Raw genomic sequence first — 15,135 nt, 5'->3', positions numbered from 1 at the left:
CGGGTGTGGGGGGAGCCGCGAAGGTGGGCGGGGCCTGTCTGGTCAATAGGAAACCCTGATGGCTCAGGCCACTCCCGAGGTGACCTGGCCCTGTCACTTGCCAGGTGACATCCTTGGGGAGACCATCCTGGGCAGCCTGACACCCAGAGAAATGTGGCGACTGGTGAGGCTCCCAACCGGCTGCCCCGAGCAGACGCTGAGCATGCTGGCGCAGGTCGTCATCCTGACTCGCTACCTGGATTCCACGGGCCAGTGGGACAAGATCGGGGTGGAGCGCCGGGACGAAGTGACCAACAACATTGTCGCCGGTGAGGACGTCGACAAGGGTGACAACCGGGGGCTGTCCGGAAGGGTGGCTGGGGTGCCCCAGAGTTGAAGGAAGCCCCCGCAGGACTACCGGGATAAAAATGCCCAAACTTGGGACCAGCAGATGGCATAATGGTTACTTCGCTGGACTCCTACGTAGTCTAACTGTAGTCGTCCACGGTTCGAGTCCCAGACCTGGTGGCTTAAAACTCATGCCAGGCACAGGTTCCCGTGTGCCCAGAATCCCGAGGGAAGAATGGAGAAGGGATTGCAGTGTGACCATCTTGGGGGGTGATTTCTTACTTTCTGTCTTTCTCTGTTTCTCCAGCAAGCACAGGCACCCTATAGCAAAAATCTCTATTTAAAAAATGCCCAAATTCTGACCCCCACCAGGCTGCAACATGACACAAGTTATCCCAGAGCACCCCTAAACTGCAGCCCAGAGATGCCCCTGAATCCCAGCCCCTCTCCAAGCTAGTCTGACAAGAGACTCCCTCTAAGTAGCAGCCACCCCCCTAGGAAGCGTTAAGCCCCGATGCTGTCACTGTTCTCTATTTCACCCTCTTACACTTCTGGGGAATGTATGGGTGACAACCCCCAGAATAATCCCATGGGGTGCCTCTTTTTTTTTTTTTTGGAGAGGTTTTCGCTATAGGGCGCGTGCGCTCGCCAGACAGACAGAGACATAGAGACAGAAAGCGAGAAATCACCCCCCAGAGGGCATGGCCACGCCGCAATCCCTTCTCCTCCATTCTCCTCTCGGGATCTTGGGCACGCACGCACGCACACACGCCCGGCGTGAGATTTAAGCCACCGGGTCCGAGACGCGAACCACGGTCGACTACGTGGGAGTCCAGCGACATAGCCATTACGCTAACTGCTGGTTCCCCTATGGGGTGTCTCTTGATTATACCTGAACGTGGGTCAAGTTACAGCCAACCCCTCCCCCCAGGGAACAACCAGAGGAGGATGCCCCTGATCAGATCCAGACAGAGACCCCCAAATTGATCTGGATGCTGACGCTTCTTCATCTTTTTTTCTTTTCTTTTAATTTATTTTTCACGAGTTTTGCCAGAGAAAGACAGAGAGACAGAGAGAGGGAGAGTGAGAAAGCAAACCGCCAGTTTCGGGACTCGAATCGCAGTGGGCCATGTGGAAATTCCAACACCTTAACCACCACACCACCTGCTGGCCGGAGGCTTCTTCATCTTTATACACAGACTCCAACTCCCCGCCCAAGTTCTCTCCAATAGTAATTGCCCAGGTCACTCAGACACTGTCATCTCCGGTGACACACACAAATCGTACCCCCCTCCCTGAGAAGATAACTGAGAAAGGTCCCTTCAAGGTTACACCCAGGAGTAATGTCTCCTGGGTGACACAGACACACAGAGACCCCAAATTTATACCCGAGAAGTAACAACAACCACAAAAAATTCCATGTAGGGGGCTAGCTCTGTGGTCTAGTGGTCAAGGCAGTCCAATCTAACATGGCCAACCCTACAGTTCAAGTCCCAGACCTGGTGACTTGAAACTCACGCCAGGCACATGTGCGTGCGTGCCCAAGATCCCGAGAGGAGAATGGAGGAGAAGGGATTGCGGCGTGGCCATGCCCTCTGGGGGGTGATTTCTCGCTTTCTGTCTCTCTGTCTCTGTCTTTCTGGCAAGCGCACGCGCCCTATAGCAAAACCTCTCCAAAAAAAAAAAAAAATCCTGAAAGGAGGATGGAGGAGAAGGGATTGCAGTGCAGCCATCCCCCCCGGGGGTGTGAGTTTTTACTTTCTATCTCTCTGTTTCTCTGGGAAGCACACGCACCTTATAGCAAAAATCTCTCAAAAAAGAAAAAAGAAAACCTCCATGCAAGGCCCCTCAGACTATCCCTTCTTCAGGACATTCCTGGACAACACCTTCTGTGGTCCCTGTAAACGTCACGTTCGGGGTGACTCCCCAATGTGGGGTACTTCCAGACAGATACAATGGCATGCCAGGTCTTCCTTAGTCACGGCCAGGCCGTGGTCCTGAAGCCTCCATAGGGCATCTGTGGATGACGGCGTCCTCTGGGCTGCACCTGCCAGCTCTCCCTGCAAGCCCTGCTCCCTCCGTCCCCCAGGTTTCACTCAGATGCTGAAATACCGAAGGCGAGACGGCGCCTACCACACCTCCACGAACATAGGCAGCACCTGGTGAGGGGGACCCTGTCACTCCACTGCCACTGTGGAAGCCCGCGGGCCCAACCCAGGCCTGGACAACCCAGGGGCAGCCACACTGAAAGGGTGTTCGGATGGGTGGCCCCCGGCTGGTGGCCAGTCTGGACTCCTCTGGAGTGTAGACACCCTGTCCCAGAGCTGTTCCCAGCTGTCACACACACCCCCCCCCCACAGGCTCACAAGCTACGTGTTCCGGGTCTCAGCGCTGGCTTACTCCACGGTGATGGCTGACACAATGAAGAAGTCCGATCTCTGCACCATGGCCGACTGGCTCATCACCAACAGGCAGATGGTGGATGGGAGCTTCCTGGAGCTGGGCCCCGTGGTCATGTCATCCATGCAGGTACCTGCTGTCCCCCTGCCTGGGCCATTTGAACAAGACCCAGGGATCCCTGCTCTCGTGGGAAGTTCAAGCCCCTGATCCGCTCTCGGGTAGACAAGAGACTGAAGGAACAAAGGGTCAGTGTCTAAGGCCACCTCTCTCCAGCCTGGGGACAAGGCGCGGGGCATCGGACGGAGCTCCTCCTTGCTCCCACGTCAGCTGGTGGGCAGCCGGGTCCCACGTGACTGAGCACGGGATTGGGCTTCCTTAACCATAAGTCTGCAAGGCCAGGCCCGCATGGCCTTCCTTTTCTAAAAATAACAATAATGAAGTCAGCAGGTGGCCTGGTGGTTAAAGCGCTAGACTCCCACATGGCCGACTGTGGTTCAAGTCTCAGACCTGGCAGTTAGAAACTCATGCTTGGAGGACTAGCAGCTGGCATAATGGCTGTGTCACTGGACTCCCATGTACTTGACTGCAGTTCGAGTCCTGGATCTGGTGGCTTAAACTCACACCAGACACATGTGCGTGCCCAAGATCCCAAGAGGAGAATGGAGGAGAAGGGATTGTGGTGTGGCCATCCCACCTGGGGGGTGATTTCTTATTTTCTCTCTCTGTGTCTCTCTCTGTGTCTCCCTGGCAAATGCACATGCCCTATAGCAAAAATCCTCTCTAGAACAACAACAACAATAATAATATCTTTATTCTCTGGAAGGTCTCTGGACACAGGCTGGCCACTTTCCCATGTGGGTCAGCTTCACACAGAGGGTCCCGCTTTACGTCAGCACCGCCATCAGCTCTACATGGCCTTCCTACAACGACACCTGGCATGGGATTTAGGGCCCCCACAAATCCTCTACAACCTCCTCATAACGTATTATACCTGTAAAGACCCTATTTTCAAACAAGATAGCATCAAGAGGCTCTCGGGGAATATGAATTTGGGGCAACACTTCCAACTCCATACAAGAGGGGAGGGCCAGAGCTGAGGGAGTGGAGAGAAATTAAAATTTTTTTTTCTTTTTTTGGACAAGTTTTTGCTATAGTGCCCGTGTGCTCGCCAGAAAGACAGAGAGAGACAGAGAGACAGAAAGTGAAAAATCACCCCCCAGGGGGGATGACCACGCCGCAATCCCTTCTCCTCCGTTCTCCTCTCAGGATCTTGGGCATACACGCACATGCGCCCGGAATGAGTTTAAGCCACTGGGTCCAGGACTCGAACTGTGGTCGACTACATGGGAGTCCAGCGACATAGCCATTACACCAACTGCTGGTCCCCCACCCCCAAATTATTTTATTTCATTGTATTTATTATTATTTTAATTATTTAAAACCTTTTTTTAGAACGATTTCACATTCTTTCATTATTTATTCATTTTGATTTGACCAGAGAGGAGCAGAGTGAAAGAGAGTGAGAGAAGGAAAGTGAGAAAGCAAGCCACCAGGTCCAGGACTCGAACCACGGTTCACCATGTAGAAGTCTAGTGCCCTAACCACTACACCACCTGCTGGCCCCTTTAATTATTTTAATTATTTTTTAGAGGGATTTTTGCTATAGGGCGCATGCACTCACCAGAGAGACAGTGAGAGACAGAGAGACACAAAGTGAGAAATCGGTCCCCCAGGTGGGATTGCTATGCCTTCTCCTTCATTCTTTTTTCTTTTTTTTTTTTTGCAGGTTGCACATTTAAAAAAATATATATTTATTTACTTTTATTCATTCATTTTATTTTAATTTGACCAGAGAGAGACACAGAGAGAGAGAGAGAAAAAGGGAAAGTGAAAAAGCAAGCCACCAGGTCCAGGACTCAAACCGTGGTCAGCCATGTGGGAGTGTTCAGCGCCTTAACCACCACTCCACCTGCTGGTCCCTCCTCCATTCTTTTTAAATGATGATGATGATGATAGATGACACATGCATGCACATGAGAAAGAGAGGGAGAGACAGAGACCTCTGACAAAGCCTTAGCATGCCACAGTACCATGCTCCTCAGGCCTCCAGTGCGTCTCCGAGTTGACCCAGGGATTCAAACCTGCCACCAGCCGTATGTCCTTCCGTCTTGCAGTCAGGGCACCTGCGTTGCTGCTGCATCGCGGTAGCTGGGCCTGGAGCTGTTAGCGTTTGCTGGTGGGCAGACCCCGAGAGAGCTCTCCCCGTCTCTCCCCATCCCACCTCTGGCATCATCCAAGCCTGAGCCGAGCACCTCTGGTTGGGCAGGGGAGGCTGGGAAGGGCGTCCCCAAGATGCGGAGGGGGTCACGGGCATGGCTCTGCATTCACAGGGTGGCTACCAAGGCTCCGAGGGGAACATCTCCCTCACAGCTCTGGTCCTGATCGCCCTGCATGAAGGGAAGGAGATCTGCTCCCCGAAGATACCGGTAGGACCCCATGGATGAGGGCTGGACCTGCCTCTGCACCCTCATCACCCTGTGCAACCCTCTCTTCTAACTCCTCGACCTCTTTTCTGCCCTCACCTCCCTCCGACCTTCTAGAATTTTCTGACCAGCATTGAGCGAGCCCGCGGCTTCCTGGAGAGACAGCTCCCCAATATTAATACCACTTTTGCCATCACTATCATCTCCTATGCACTGGCCCTGGCAGACAGTCCCCACGCCAATGACCGCCTGGACAGCTTTGCCAGCTATGGTGGGTAGGGGCACTTCTTAACCGACTGTGTGTGAGCTGCAGTCTCGGGAACCCTGGTGGGCTGGGGGGCTGAGGAGTGGGTCTAAAGTCGGGTAACCTGTGAGTCATCACGTAGCATTTACTGAGCACCTGCTTTGTCCCAGCTCTTCAGCTCGGACCCTGAGAGACCAAGATGAGCCGTATATGTATGTGTGTTTGTTTATTCGGTCTTTCCATAGGGCATGTGCACTCACCAGAGAGAGAGAGAGACAGGGAGAGTGAGAAATCACCCTCCCCTCCACTGGAGGATGGCCACACTACAATCCATTCTCCTCCATTCTCCTCTCGGGATTTTGTGCACACATACACATGCTCCTGGCATGATTGTCAAGCCCCCAGGCCCAGGATTTGAACTGCACAGGCAGCCATGTAGGATCCAGCTGCCTTAGCACCATGCCACCGGCTGGTCCCAAGAAGAACGAGATTGATATAATGTCTGCACTCAAGGGTTCCAGCGTTCCTAGGGGGAGTGGGCAAAGAGAGCCAGGTGGATGTAATTACCAGTTAGGATAAGCTGAGATGACAGCTGGAAGGTGGGCGTGAGGGACGGTGAGGGGAGGGCGGTTGATCGGAGGGCTGGGATGAACAATGGGAAGACATACCAGTGTGGAAGGCCAAGCTACGCCAAGAACAGGCAGCAAGCAGCACCCGGAAACGCCCTGAGGCGGACAAGAGTGCTTGGTGTGGTCAAAGACAAGAGACGCCTGTAAACGTGGGTGATCGAGGGGGCTGCCTCCCGTGGCCTGCCTCCCGTGGCCTGCCCGATCTCATCTCCCCCGGGGCCCATCTTCTGCATTCCCCAAGTTGAATGAAGAGACGTAGAAGAACATGCCTGGAACCACCACACCACCCTGGTGGTTAAGGCAGCTGGATCCCACATGGCCAGCCACAGTTGGAATCCCAGACCCGGTAGCTTAAAAAATACACCAGGGGGCTGTCAGGTGGTACGGTGAGTAAGGCAATGGTCTCCCACATGGCCAACCATGGTTCAAGTCCTGGATCTGGAGGCTTGCTTTCTCACTTTGTCTTTCTCTCTCTCTCCTTCTTTCTTTCTCTGTCAAATTAAAAAATAATAATTGGGCCCGGCAGGTGGCACGGTGGTTAAAGGTGCTAGATTTCCACATGGCCAATCACAGTTCAAGTCCCGGACCTGGCAGCTTGCTTTCTTATTTTTCCCGTTCTCTCTCTCTGGTCAAATAAAAATAATAATAATATAATAACAACAACAAATGGAATTAAATAAATAAATAATTCTTTTTAAAAACCAATCCATTAAAAAAAAAAATACCAGAGGGGCAATAGGTGGTGTGGTGCTTAAGAGCATTGGACTTACACATGGCTGACTGGGATTCGAGTCCCAGACCTGGCAGCTTACTTTCTCACTTTCTCTCTCTCCCCCTGTCTCTCTCTGGTGAGTGCATGTGCCCTATGGCAAATTGAAAATTAATCCGAGGGGCCAGCAGATAGCAGAGTGGTTACACTGCTGGACTCCCACACGGCTGACTGTGGTTCAAGCTCTGAACCTGGGGGCTTCAAAAGCATGCCGGGCATGTATGTGTGCATGCACAAGATCCCAGGAGAAGAATGGAGAAGAAGGGACTGTGGAGTGGCCATCCCCTCTAGGGGGTGATTTGTCACTTTCTCTCTCACTGTGCTCAAAATCCCAACAGGACAGAGCAATAGAGAAGGGATTGCAGTGTGACCACACCTCAACACAACAGGGCGTTCTCTGTCCCTGTCTTTCTGCCCTTGTCTCTCTGACAAGCACGCAAGCCTATTGGGGAAGAAGGAAGAGGAGGAGGAGGAGAAGGAAGGAAGGAAGGAAGGAAGGAAGGAAGGAAGGAAGGAAGGAAGGAAGGAAGGAAGGAAGGAAGGAAGGAAGGAAGGAAAGAAAGAAAAAGAGAAAAAGAACTTGTGGGCCAGCCAGGTGGCATGATGGTTAAGGCAGCTGGATCCCACATGGCCGAGTGATTAGAGTCCTGAACCTGGCAGCTTGAAAAACACACCAGGCTCCTGTGCTTATGTGCCCTGGGGGGAGAATGGAGAAAGGATTATGGTGTGGCCGTCCCCCCGGGGTAGGGGATGGTTTCTCACGTTCCCTCTCTGTCTCTCTCCAGCAAGTGGATATGCCATCTAACAAAAATATTTTTAAAAAGAAAGAGAGAATGAAAGAAAGGGAAAAAAAAACGACTTGCTTGCAATGGAACTGGAGGGCCCTGGGGGAGCCTCACTGAGCCTTGATTTCCCCATCTCTATCTAAATAGAGTTCTGTCTCCTGGGGAGTACCTCAGCAAACGACATCCCTTCTTTAAAAACAGTTTTTAAGGACTGGCAGATGAAGTGGTGGTTAAAGGCACTGGACTCCCACATGGCCAACCACGGTTCAAGTCCTGTTGCTGGTGGCTTGCTTTCTCACTTTCCCTCTCTCTCTTTTGCTGTCTGATCAAAGAATATTATTATTATTATTATTAGAAATAAAGTTAAATAAAATAATTTTTTTTAATTTGAAGGTTTTTGCATGAGGGCACATGCACTCGCTGGTGAAAGAGAGAGAGACGAAAAGTGAGAAATCACCCTCCAGGGGGGATGGCCACACCGCAACCCCTTCTCCTTCATTCTCTTCCTGGGATCTTGGGCATACACGCATACGTGCCCGGTGTGTTTTAAGCCACCGGGTATGGGACTCAAACCCCGGTTAGCCATGTGGGAGTCCAGTGACATAACTGCCACGCCCTCTGCTGGCCCCAAGGGCGTTACTTAAAGCAGGTGCTCAGTTAAACGGTAGATGAGCGACACCGGGCCGGATGACCAAGAGAGGGCAGGTTGCCCTGGGAGGGCCCAGCTGTGGGCCACAAGGCGGCTGTCCTCCTTCTAGACAAAACGTTCTGGCCAGAGCCCACGCTGGGCGCCCTGTACATCATCGAGGCCACAGCCTACGCGCTGCTGCAGAAGCTGCAGCTGGGTCATTACAACGAAACGCACGCCATCGCCAAGTGGATCCTGCAGAAACGCGAGCTGGGAGGAGGCTTCCAGTCCACGCAGGTGACGGGCCCCGGCAGGTGGGGTTGGCCGAGGTGCTGACGCGCCGGCCCGCGGGCTGCCTGGAGCTGTCCGTGGTGCTGATCCGCGGCCCCCGTCCGCACACCCAGACCACCGTGGTGGCCCTCGAAGCCCTGGCTCGCTACCGCGAAGCTGTCCCTTTCGAGGGTGACCAGGATCTCCACGTCCAGCTTCAAGTCCCCAAGAGAGCCTTAAACGTGGGGTGGCACATCGATCATAGCAACGCTTACCAGCAGCGCTCAGCAAAGGTACGGTTCCTCAGCAGACTGGAAGTCCACCCAGGGGCGGCACGGGAGGTGAGGTCAAGAGATATGTCTCTGGGGAACCAGCAGTTAGCGTAATGGCTATGTCGCTGGACTCCCACGTAGTCGACCGCGGTTCGCGTCCCGGACCCGGTGGCTTAAAACTCATGCCGGGCGCGTGTGCGTGCATGCCCAAGATCCCGAGAGGAGAATGGAGGAGAAGGGATTGCGGCGTGGCCATCCCCCCAGGGGGGTGATTTCTCGCTTCCTGTCTCTTTGTCTCTCTCTGTCTCTCTGGCAAGCATACATGCCCTATGGCAAAAAGCTCTAAAAAAAAAAAAAAAGTTATGTCTCTCCTGAGATGACCTTATAGGTGCTGGGGACTTGGTTATATTGTCAATACAGTTCCCAGACATTGCCCGACCGTGACCTGCCAATCTCCCTCCCAGACACTGGGGGTGCGTTGTGAAACTGGTGGTCTTTGTCCTCAGGAAACACACACAATCTAAAAAGAAACAAAGACATGAGGGACCAGCAGATGGCGTAATGGCTATGTCGCTGGATTCCTACGTAGTTAATTGTAGTTCTAATCCCGGACCTGGTGGCTTGAAACTCACGCTGGGCACCTGTGCGTGTGTGCCCAAAATCCCAAGAGGAGAATAGAGGAGAAAGGATTGTGGAGTGGCCATCCCCCCTGGGGGTGATTTCTTGCTTTCTATCCCTCTGTCTCTCTAGTGAGTACATGCACCCTATAGCAAAACATCTCTTTTTTAAAAAGAATACTTTTATTTAACTTTATTTATTTACTTATTTTAATTTGATCAGAGAAGGACTGAAAGACAGAGAAAATGAGAAAGCAAGCCGCCAGGTCTGGGACTTGAACTAGTGTTGAGTCCACATGGGGAGAGGAGAGTGACAATCCCCAGATCCCAAGTTGGGGAAATGACGGGGACCCCCACACTTGTGTGTTTGCCTGACCACCTGGAATCCTCTTCTCTGTCCCTCCAGTTCCTGGCCCAGGATGAGATACTCATTGAAGCCAGTGGCACTGGGAAAGGCACCATCTCGGTAGGTCTGGTTCTGTCTGTCTTGGTCTGCCCGGGCTGTTGGAACATAGGCTGGGTGGCTGGGAAGGAAACAGCACTGTATGAAACCAGCAGATGGCATAATGGCTATCTCACTGGACTCCCATGTGTCTGACCGCAGTTCGCGTCCCAAACCTGGTAGCTTAAACTCATTCTGGGCACATGTGCGTGCGTGCCCAAGATCCTGAGAGGAGAATGGAGGAGAAGGGATTGCGGCGTGGCCATCCCCCCTGGGGGGTGATTTCTCGCTTTCTGTCTCTCTGTCTCTCTCTGTCTTTCTGGCAAGCACACACGCCCTATAGCAAAAACCTCTTCAAAAATAATAATAATAATAATTTAACAAATCTTTTTTTTCTAGAATTTAAAAATTCAACCTTTTTTATTTTTTTTACAAGTTTTTGCCATAGAGCACATGCACTTGGCAGCGAGAGAAAAACAGAGACATGGAGAGGGAAAGTGAGAAATCACCTCCCGTGGGGGATGGCCACACTGCAATCTCTTTTCTATTTGCTCCTGGGATCTTGGGCACGCACATACACGCACTCAGCATGATTTTCAAGCCACCGGGTCCAGGACTTAAACTGCAGTTGGCCATGTGGGAGTCCAATGATGTAACCACTATGCAATCTGCTGGCCCCATTATTATCACTTTTTAATTTATTTTTCCTTTGGAGAGGTTTTTGCTATAGGGCGCATGCGCTCGCCAGACAGACAGAGACATAGAGACAGAAAGCAAGAAATCACCCCCCCGGGGGATGGTCACGCCGCAATCCCTTCTCCTCCATTCTCCTCTCGGGATCTTGGGTACACACACGCCCGGTGTGAGTTTTAAGCCACCGGGTCTGGGACGCGAACCACGGTCGACTACGTGGGAGTCCAGCGACATAGCCATTACGCTAACTGCTGGTTCCCATTACTTTTTAATTTGACCAGAGAGAGAGAGAATGAGAGTGAAAAAGCAAGCCACCAGGTTCAGGACTCGAACCACCATCGGCCATGTGGGAGTTCAGTGCCTTCACCACCACGTCCCCTGCCAGCCCCATTAAAGCAATAGTCACATGTAGCTAGTGGTTGCTGTATTGAACAATGCAGAGACCATCTTCCATCCTTCTAGAAAGTTCCGTTATTTAGAACTGGTCTAGACTCTAGAGTCAGTTCTGGCCACTGCACCTAATAACCGAGGGAGGCAGGATCAGCAGATGGCTTAATGGTTATATCACTGGACTCCCACAGAGTCAACCATGGTTCGAGTCCCAGATCCAGCAGCTTAAAACTCACACCAGTTGCGTGTGTGTGTGCGCGTGCATGCTCAAGATCCTGAGTGGAGAATGGAGGAGAAGGGATTGTGGTGTGGCCATCCCTTCTGGGGGGTGATTTCTCGCTTTCTGTCTCTCTGTCTCTTGTCTCTTGCTGTCTTTCTGGTAAGCGCACACCACACGCCCTATAGAAAAAACGCGTCAAAAAAAAAAAAAAAAAAAAAAAAAAAAAAGACCAGTAGTTGGCATGGTGGTTAAGAATTCTGGACATCCACATGGTCGACTGCAGTTCAAGTCCTGGACCTGGTGGCTTTCTCTTTCTCTTTCTCTCTCTTTCTTGCTCTGTCCCTCTCTGGCCAAATTAAAAATAAATACATAAAGTTCTAAAAAATTTAAAAATAAAAGAAAAGAAAATAATTGAGGGAGGTTGGGGACCAGCAGGCAGCATGGTGGTTAAGGTGCTGGACACTCCCACATGGCCGACTACGGTTTGAGTGCCAGACCTGGTGGCTTGCTTTCACACTTTCTCTCTCTCTCTCTCTTTCTCTGGTCAAATTAAAATAAATGAAAGGATAAATAAAATTAAATTAATAATTCTTTTTTTCTAAATATTTGTAATTTTATTTACTCATTTATTTATTTTATTCTGACCAGAGAGACACAGAGAGAGAGAGAGAGAGAAAGTGAGAAAGCAAGCTACCAGGTCCAGGACTTGAACCATGGTTGGCCATATGGGAATGTCCAGAGCCTTAACCACCACACCACCTGCTGGTCCCTGAATAATTCTTAAAAAAAAATAATAAGAAGAATTGAGAGAGGCAAGTTTTGCAGTGAGTCCCTCACATGGGCAGAGACCTGAGACGCCAAGGACTGGGGTGAAGAGAACACGGAGTGGGTGGGATGGGCTCTGACACCCCTCTTTCCTGCCCTGGCAGATCTTGACCATGTACCACAGGTCCCCCGAGGCCTGGGAGAACGTCTGCAACCTGTTCCACCTGAACGTGACTCTCAGCAGTGACTTGGAAGGTGAGCCCGGGCCCCGGGATGCCCTGCGAACATTGCCTGCGGGGTTCCGTCATTCCACACCCATTAGCGAGCTCTGAGTAAAGTGGGAGCCACGGATGGTTCTAGGCAGGGGAGGGACGTGACCTAGGACAGGTTTGCAGAGCTCCCTCTGGTCTTGGAGAAACAGACTGTAGAGGATACCAGTGGGAGAGGAAAGCTTTGGTCCTGAAGGAGGTGATGAGGACTGGACTATGGTCAGGGCTTTGGAGATGACCCCAGTTTGGGGATACCCAAGAGGGGAGAGGATACTGCCCTTGGGTCCTCATTCTGATGGTAGGAGCAGCAAGTCTCACCAGTCCCAGGACTTTAGGGACTAAAAGTGACCAAGGATGACCAGCAGGTGGCGTAGTGATTAAAGGCACTGGATTCTACCATATGGTTAACCACGGTTCGCCAGCAGGACCTGGCATCTTGCTTTCTCACTTTCCTTTTCTCTCTCTCTCTCTGTCTCTCTCTAGTCAAATTAAAATTACAGTAATTGAAACCAGCAGTTAGCGTAATGGCTATGTCGCTGCCCTCCCACGTAGTCGACCACGGTTCGCGTCCCAGACCTGGTGGCTTAAAACTCACGCCGGGCGCGTGTGTGGGCGTGCCCAAGATCCCGAGAGGAGAATGGAGGACAAGGGATTGCGGCGTGACCATCCCCCCGGGGCGTGATTTCTCGCTTTCTGTCTCTATGTCTCTCTCTGTCTGTCTGGCGAGCGCACGTGCCCTATAGCGAAAACCTCTCAAAAATAAATAATAATAGTAATAATAGTAAAGACAAATGAAATTAAATAATTTTTTTCCAAAGTAACCAAGGCTTTGTTTCTGACACTTTCTCCTTCTTTCTCCTCCTCTTCTCTTTCCCCTTCATCTTCTTACTTTTCTTCACTCTATTTTCTTCTTTTTTAAAAAAAAATATTTATTTTATTTTTATTTATTCATTCATTTATTATTAATATGACCAGAAAGAGAGACACAGTGAGAGAAGGAAAGTGAGAAAGCAAGCCACCAGGTTCAGGACTCGAACCACAGTCGGCCATGTGGGAGTGTCCAGCACTTTAACCACCATGCCACCTGCTGGTCGCCCTGTTTTCTTCTTGACCCTGTATCCTGTTCTCCTCTCTCTTCTCCTCCTTCTCCCTCCTCCATCCCCTTTCTTGTCTTCCTCTTTCTTTTTTAATAATAATAACAATAATAATACCTGATGTTTACAAAGCTCTGATCGATCACCATGTTAACCGCTTTACTTTTTTTCCTTTTTGGAGAGGTTTTTGCTATAGGGCGCGTGCGCTCACCAGAAAGACAGAGAGACAGAGAGAAAGCGAGAAATCACCCCCCCAGGGGGGATGGCCACACCACAATCCCTTCTCCATTCTCCTCTCAGGACCTTGGACACGCACGCACACGCGCCTGGCATGATTTTTAAGCCACCAGGTCCAGGACTCAAACTGCAGTCGACTACATGGGAGTCCAGTGACATAGCCATTACACCATCTGCTGGTCCCGGGCTGGGAATATTATCATCTTCATTTAGAGATGAGAAAATAGAGGCACAGAGAGATTTAGCCACCTGCCCAAGTCACACAGTGGCAGCAGCAAGAGTTGAACCCAAGAATCTGACTCCAGAGACTCTGCGCTTAACCACTGTGCAATCCAGCCTGTATATTCCTGCTTTTTCTCTACAGAGAGTAAAAAGGGAAAGGAGACCTACCGGCTCCGGATGGAAACAAGGTCAGGCCACCTGGGTCTTGGGCTGGGTTAGAAGGGGGGGGCACTCCCTGGTACCCAGAGTCCTTGGTGACCCTTCCTGTGCATGGAATGGAGGGGGAAACCCACCCGTGCCTGTCCCCACCTCACTGGCCTAGCCACCCTGCCATCCGCACGATGGGCTCTCTGCAGCAGCCGACATGCAGCATGACCCAGATGCCTTGCCCAGGTGCGCCCCAGATACAAACGTATACTGAGCATGTCCCGTGTGCCAGGCTCCCCCGGGGACCAGGGCCGTAGCTTGGAGCACAGCGGCCTCTCCCAGCCCTGGTGAAGCTCCTGGTCCTTCAGGGGAGATAGACAATAACTGATCGCCCAAAATGAATGTAAGCTGACAACTCCGACCAACAGTGGCAAAGGAGGGCCAGCTGGTGGTGCGGTGGTTAAGGCAACTGGATCCCACATGGCCAACTGCATGGTTCGAGACCCAGACCTGGTGGCTTGCTTTCTCATTTTCCCTCTCTCTTGCTTTCTCTCATTCTGTACCTCTCTGGTCAAATTAAAATAAATAAATAAAATTAAATTAAATCATTATTTTATTTAGCTTTATTTATTTATTTACTTATTTAAATTTGACCAGACAGAGACAGAGAGAGAGAGAGGGTGAGAAAGCAAGCCACCAGGTCCAGGACTTGAACCACAGTCAGCCATGTGGGAGTCCAGTACCCCTAACCATCACGCCACTTGCTGGTCCCTAAAATAATTTACTTATTTAATTTTATGTATTGTTATTACTTTAAAATTTGATCAGAGAGACAGGAAAAATGAGAAAAGCAAGCCACCAGGTCCAGGATTCAAACCACAACTGGTCATGTGGGAGTCCAGCGCCTTAACCACCATGCCACCTGGCCCCAAGGCATTAGTCCTTCGAGCAAGGAGGTGACATATCAGATTTCTGCATGGGAAAGCTCTATGTTGATGCGGCAGAGGAGACAGGAAGGCAGGAGAAGGCTACTGCACTAGTCCAAGCAGCCGGGAACATGGGAGAGCGGCAGGGAGGGCAGAAGGAAGACAGAGGCTGTGGAATTCCAGGTTCCTGGGCAAACAAGATGCCACGATGACCATCATAGAGGTCTCTCTGCTCACCGGCTTCTACCCCAGTCTGGAAGACCTCAAACAGGTAATGTAGACCCCCAGCTGCTCATGCTGAGCCGT

The 15,135-nt window shown here is 51.3% G+C and overlaps 1 protein-coding gene across 1 annotated transcript in view; it reads left to right on the top strand.

Moving 5' to 3' along the window:
• LOC102477658 (complement C3) overlaps positions 1 to 15,135 on the top strand; it is a gene marked incomplete in the record, with an annotated part of 38,374 nt that overhangs the window by 17,548 nt on the left and 5,691 nt on the right. Inside the window, 10 exon segments of the mRNA XM_014592864.2 lie at positions 105 to 308; positions 2,417 to 2,489; positions 2,688 to 2,856; positions 5,118 to 5,213; positions 5,328 to 5,481; positions 8,396 to 8,562; positions 8,670 to 8,828; positions 9,831 to 9,890; positions 12,099 to 12,189; positions 13,899 to 13,944. Coding sequence (XP_014448350.1) covers positions 105 to 308; positions 2,417 to 2,489; positions 2,688 to 2,856; positions 5,118 to 5,213; positions 5,328 to 5,481; positions 8,396 to 8,562; positions 8,670 to 8,828; positions 9,831 to 9,890; positions 12,099 to 12,189; positions 13,899 to 13,944 — 1,219 coding nt within the window.

This window comes from Tupaia chinensis, unplaced genomic scaffold, assembly GCF_000334495.1.
Source record: "Tupaia chinensis unplaced genomic scaffold, TupChi_1.0 Scaffold138665_1, whole genome shotgun sequence".
Classification (NCBI taxonomy): domain Eukaryota; kingdom Metazoa; phylum Chordata; class Mammalia; order Scandentia; family Tupaiidae; genus Tupaia; species Tupaia belangeri.
This window is presented reverse-complemented; position numbering and strand designations above follow the sequence as displayed.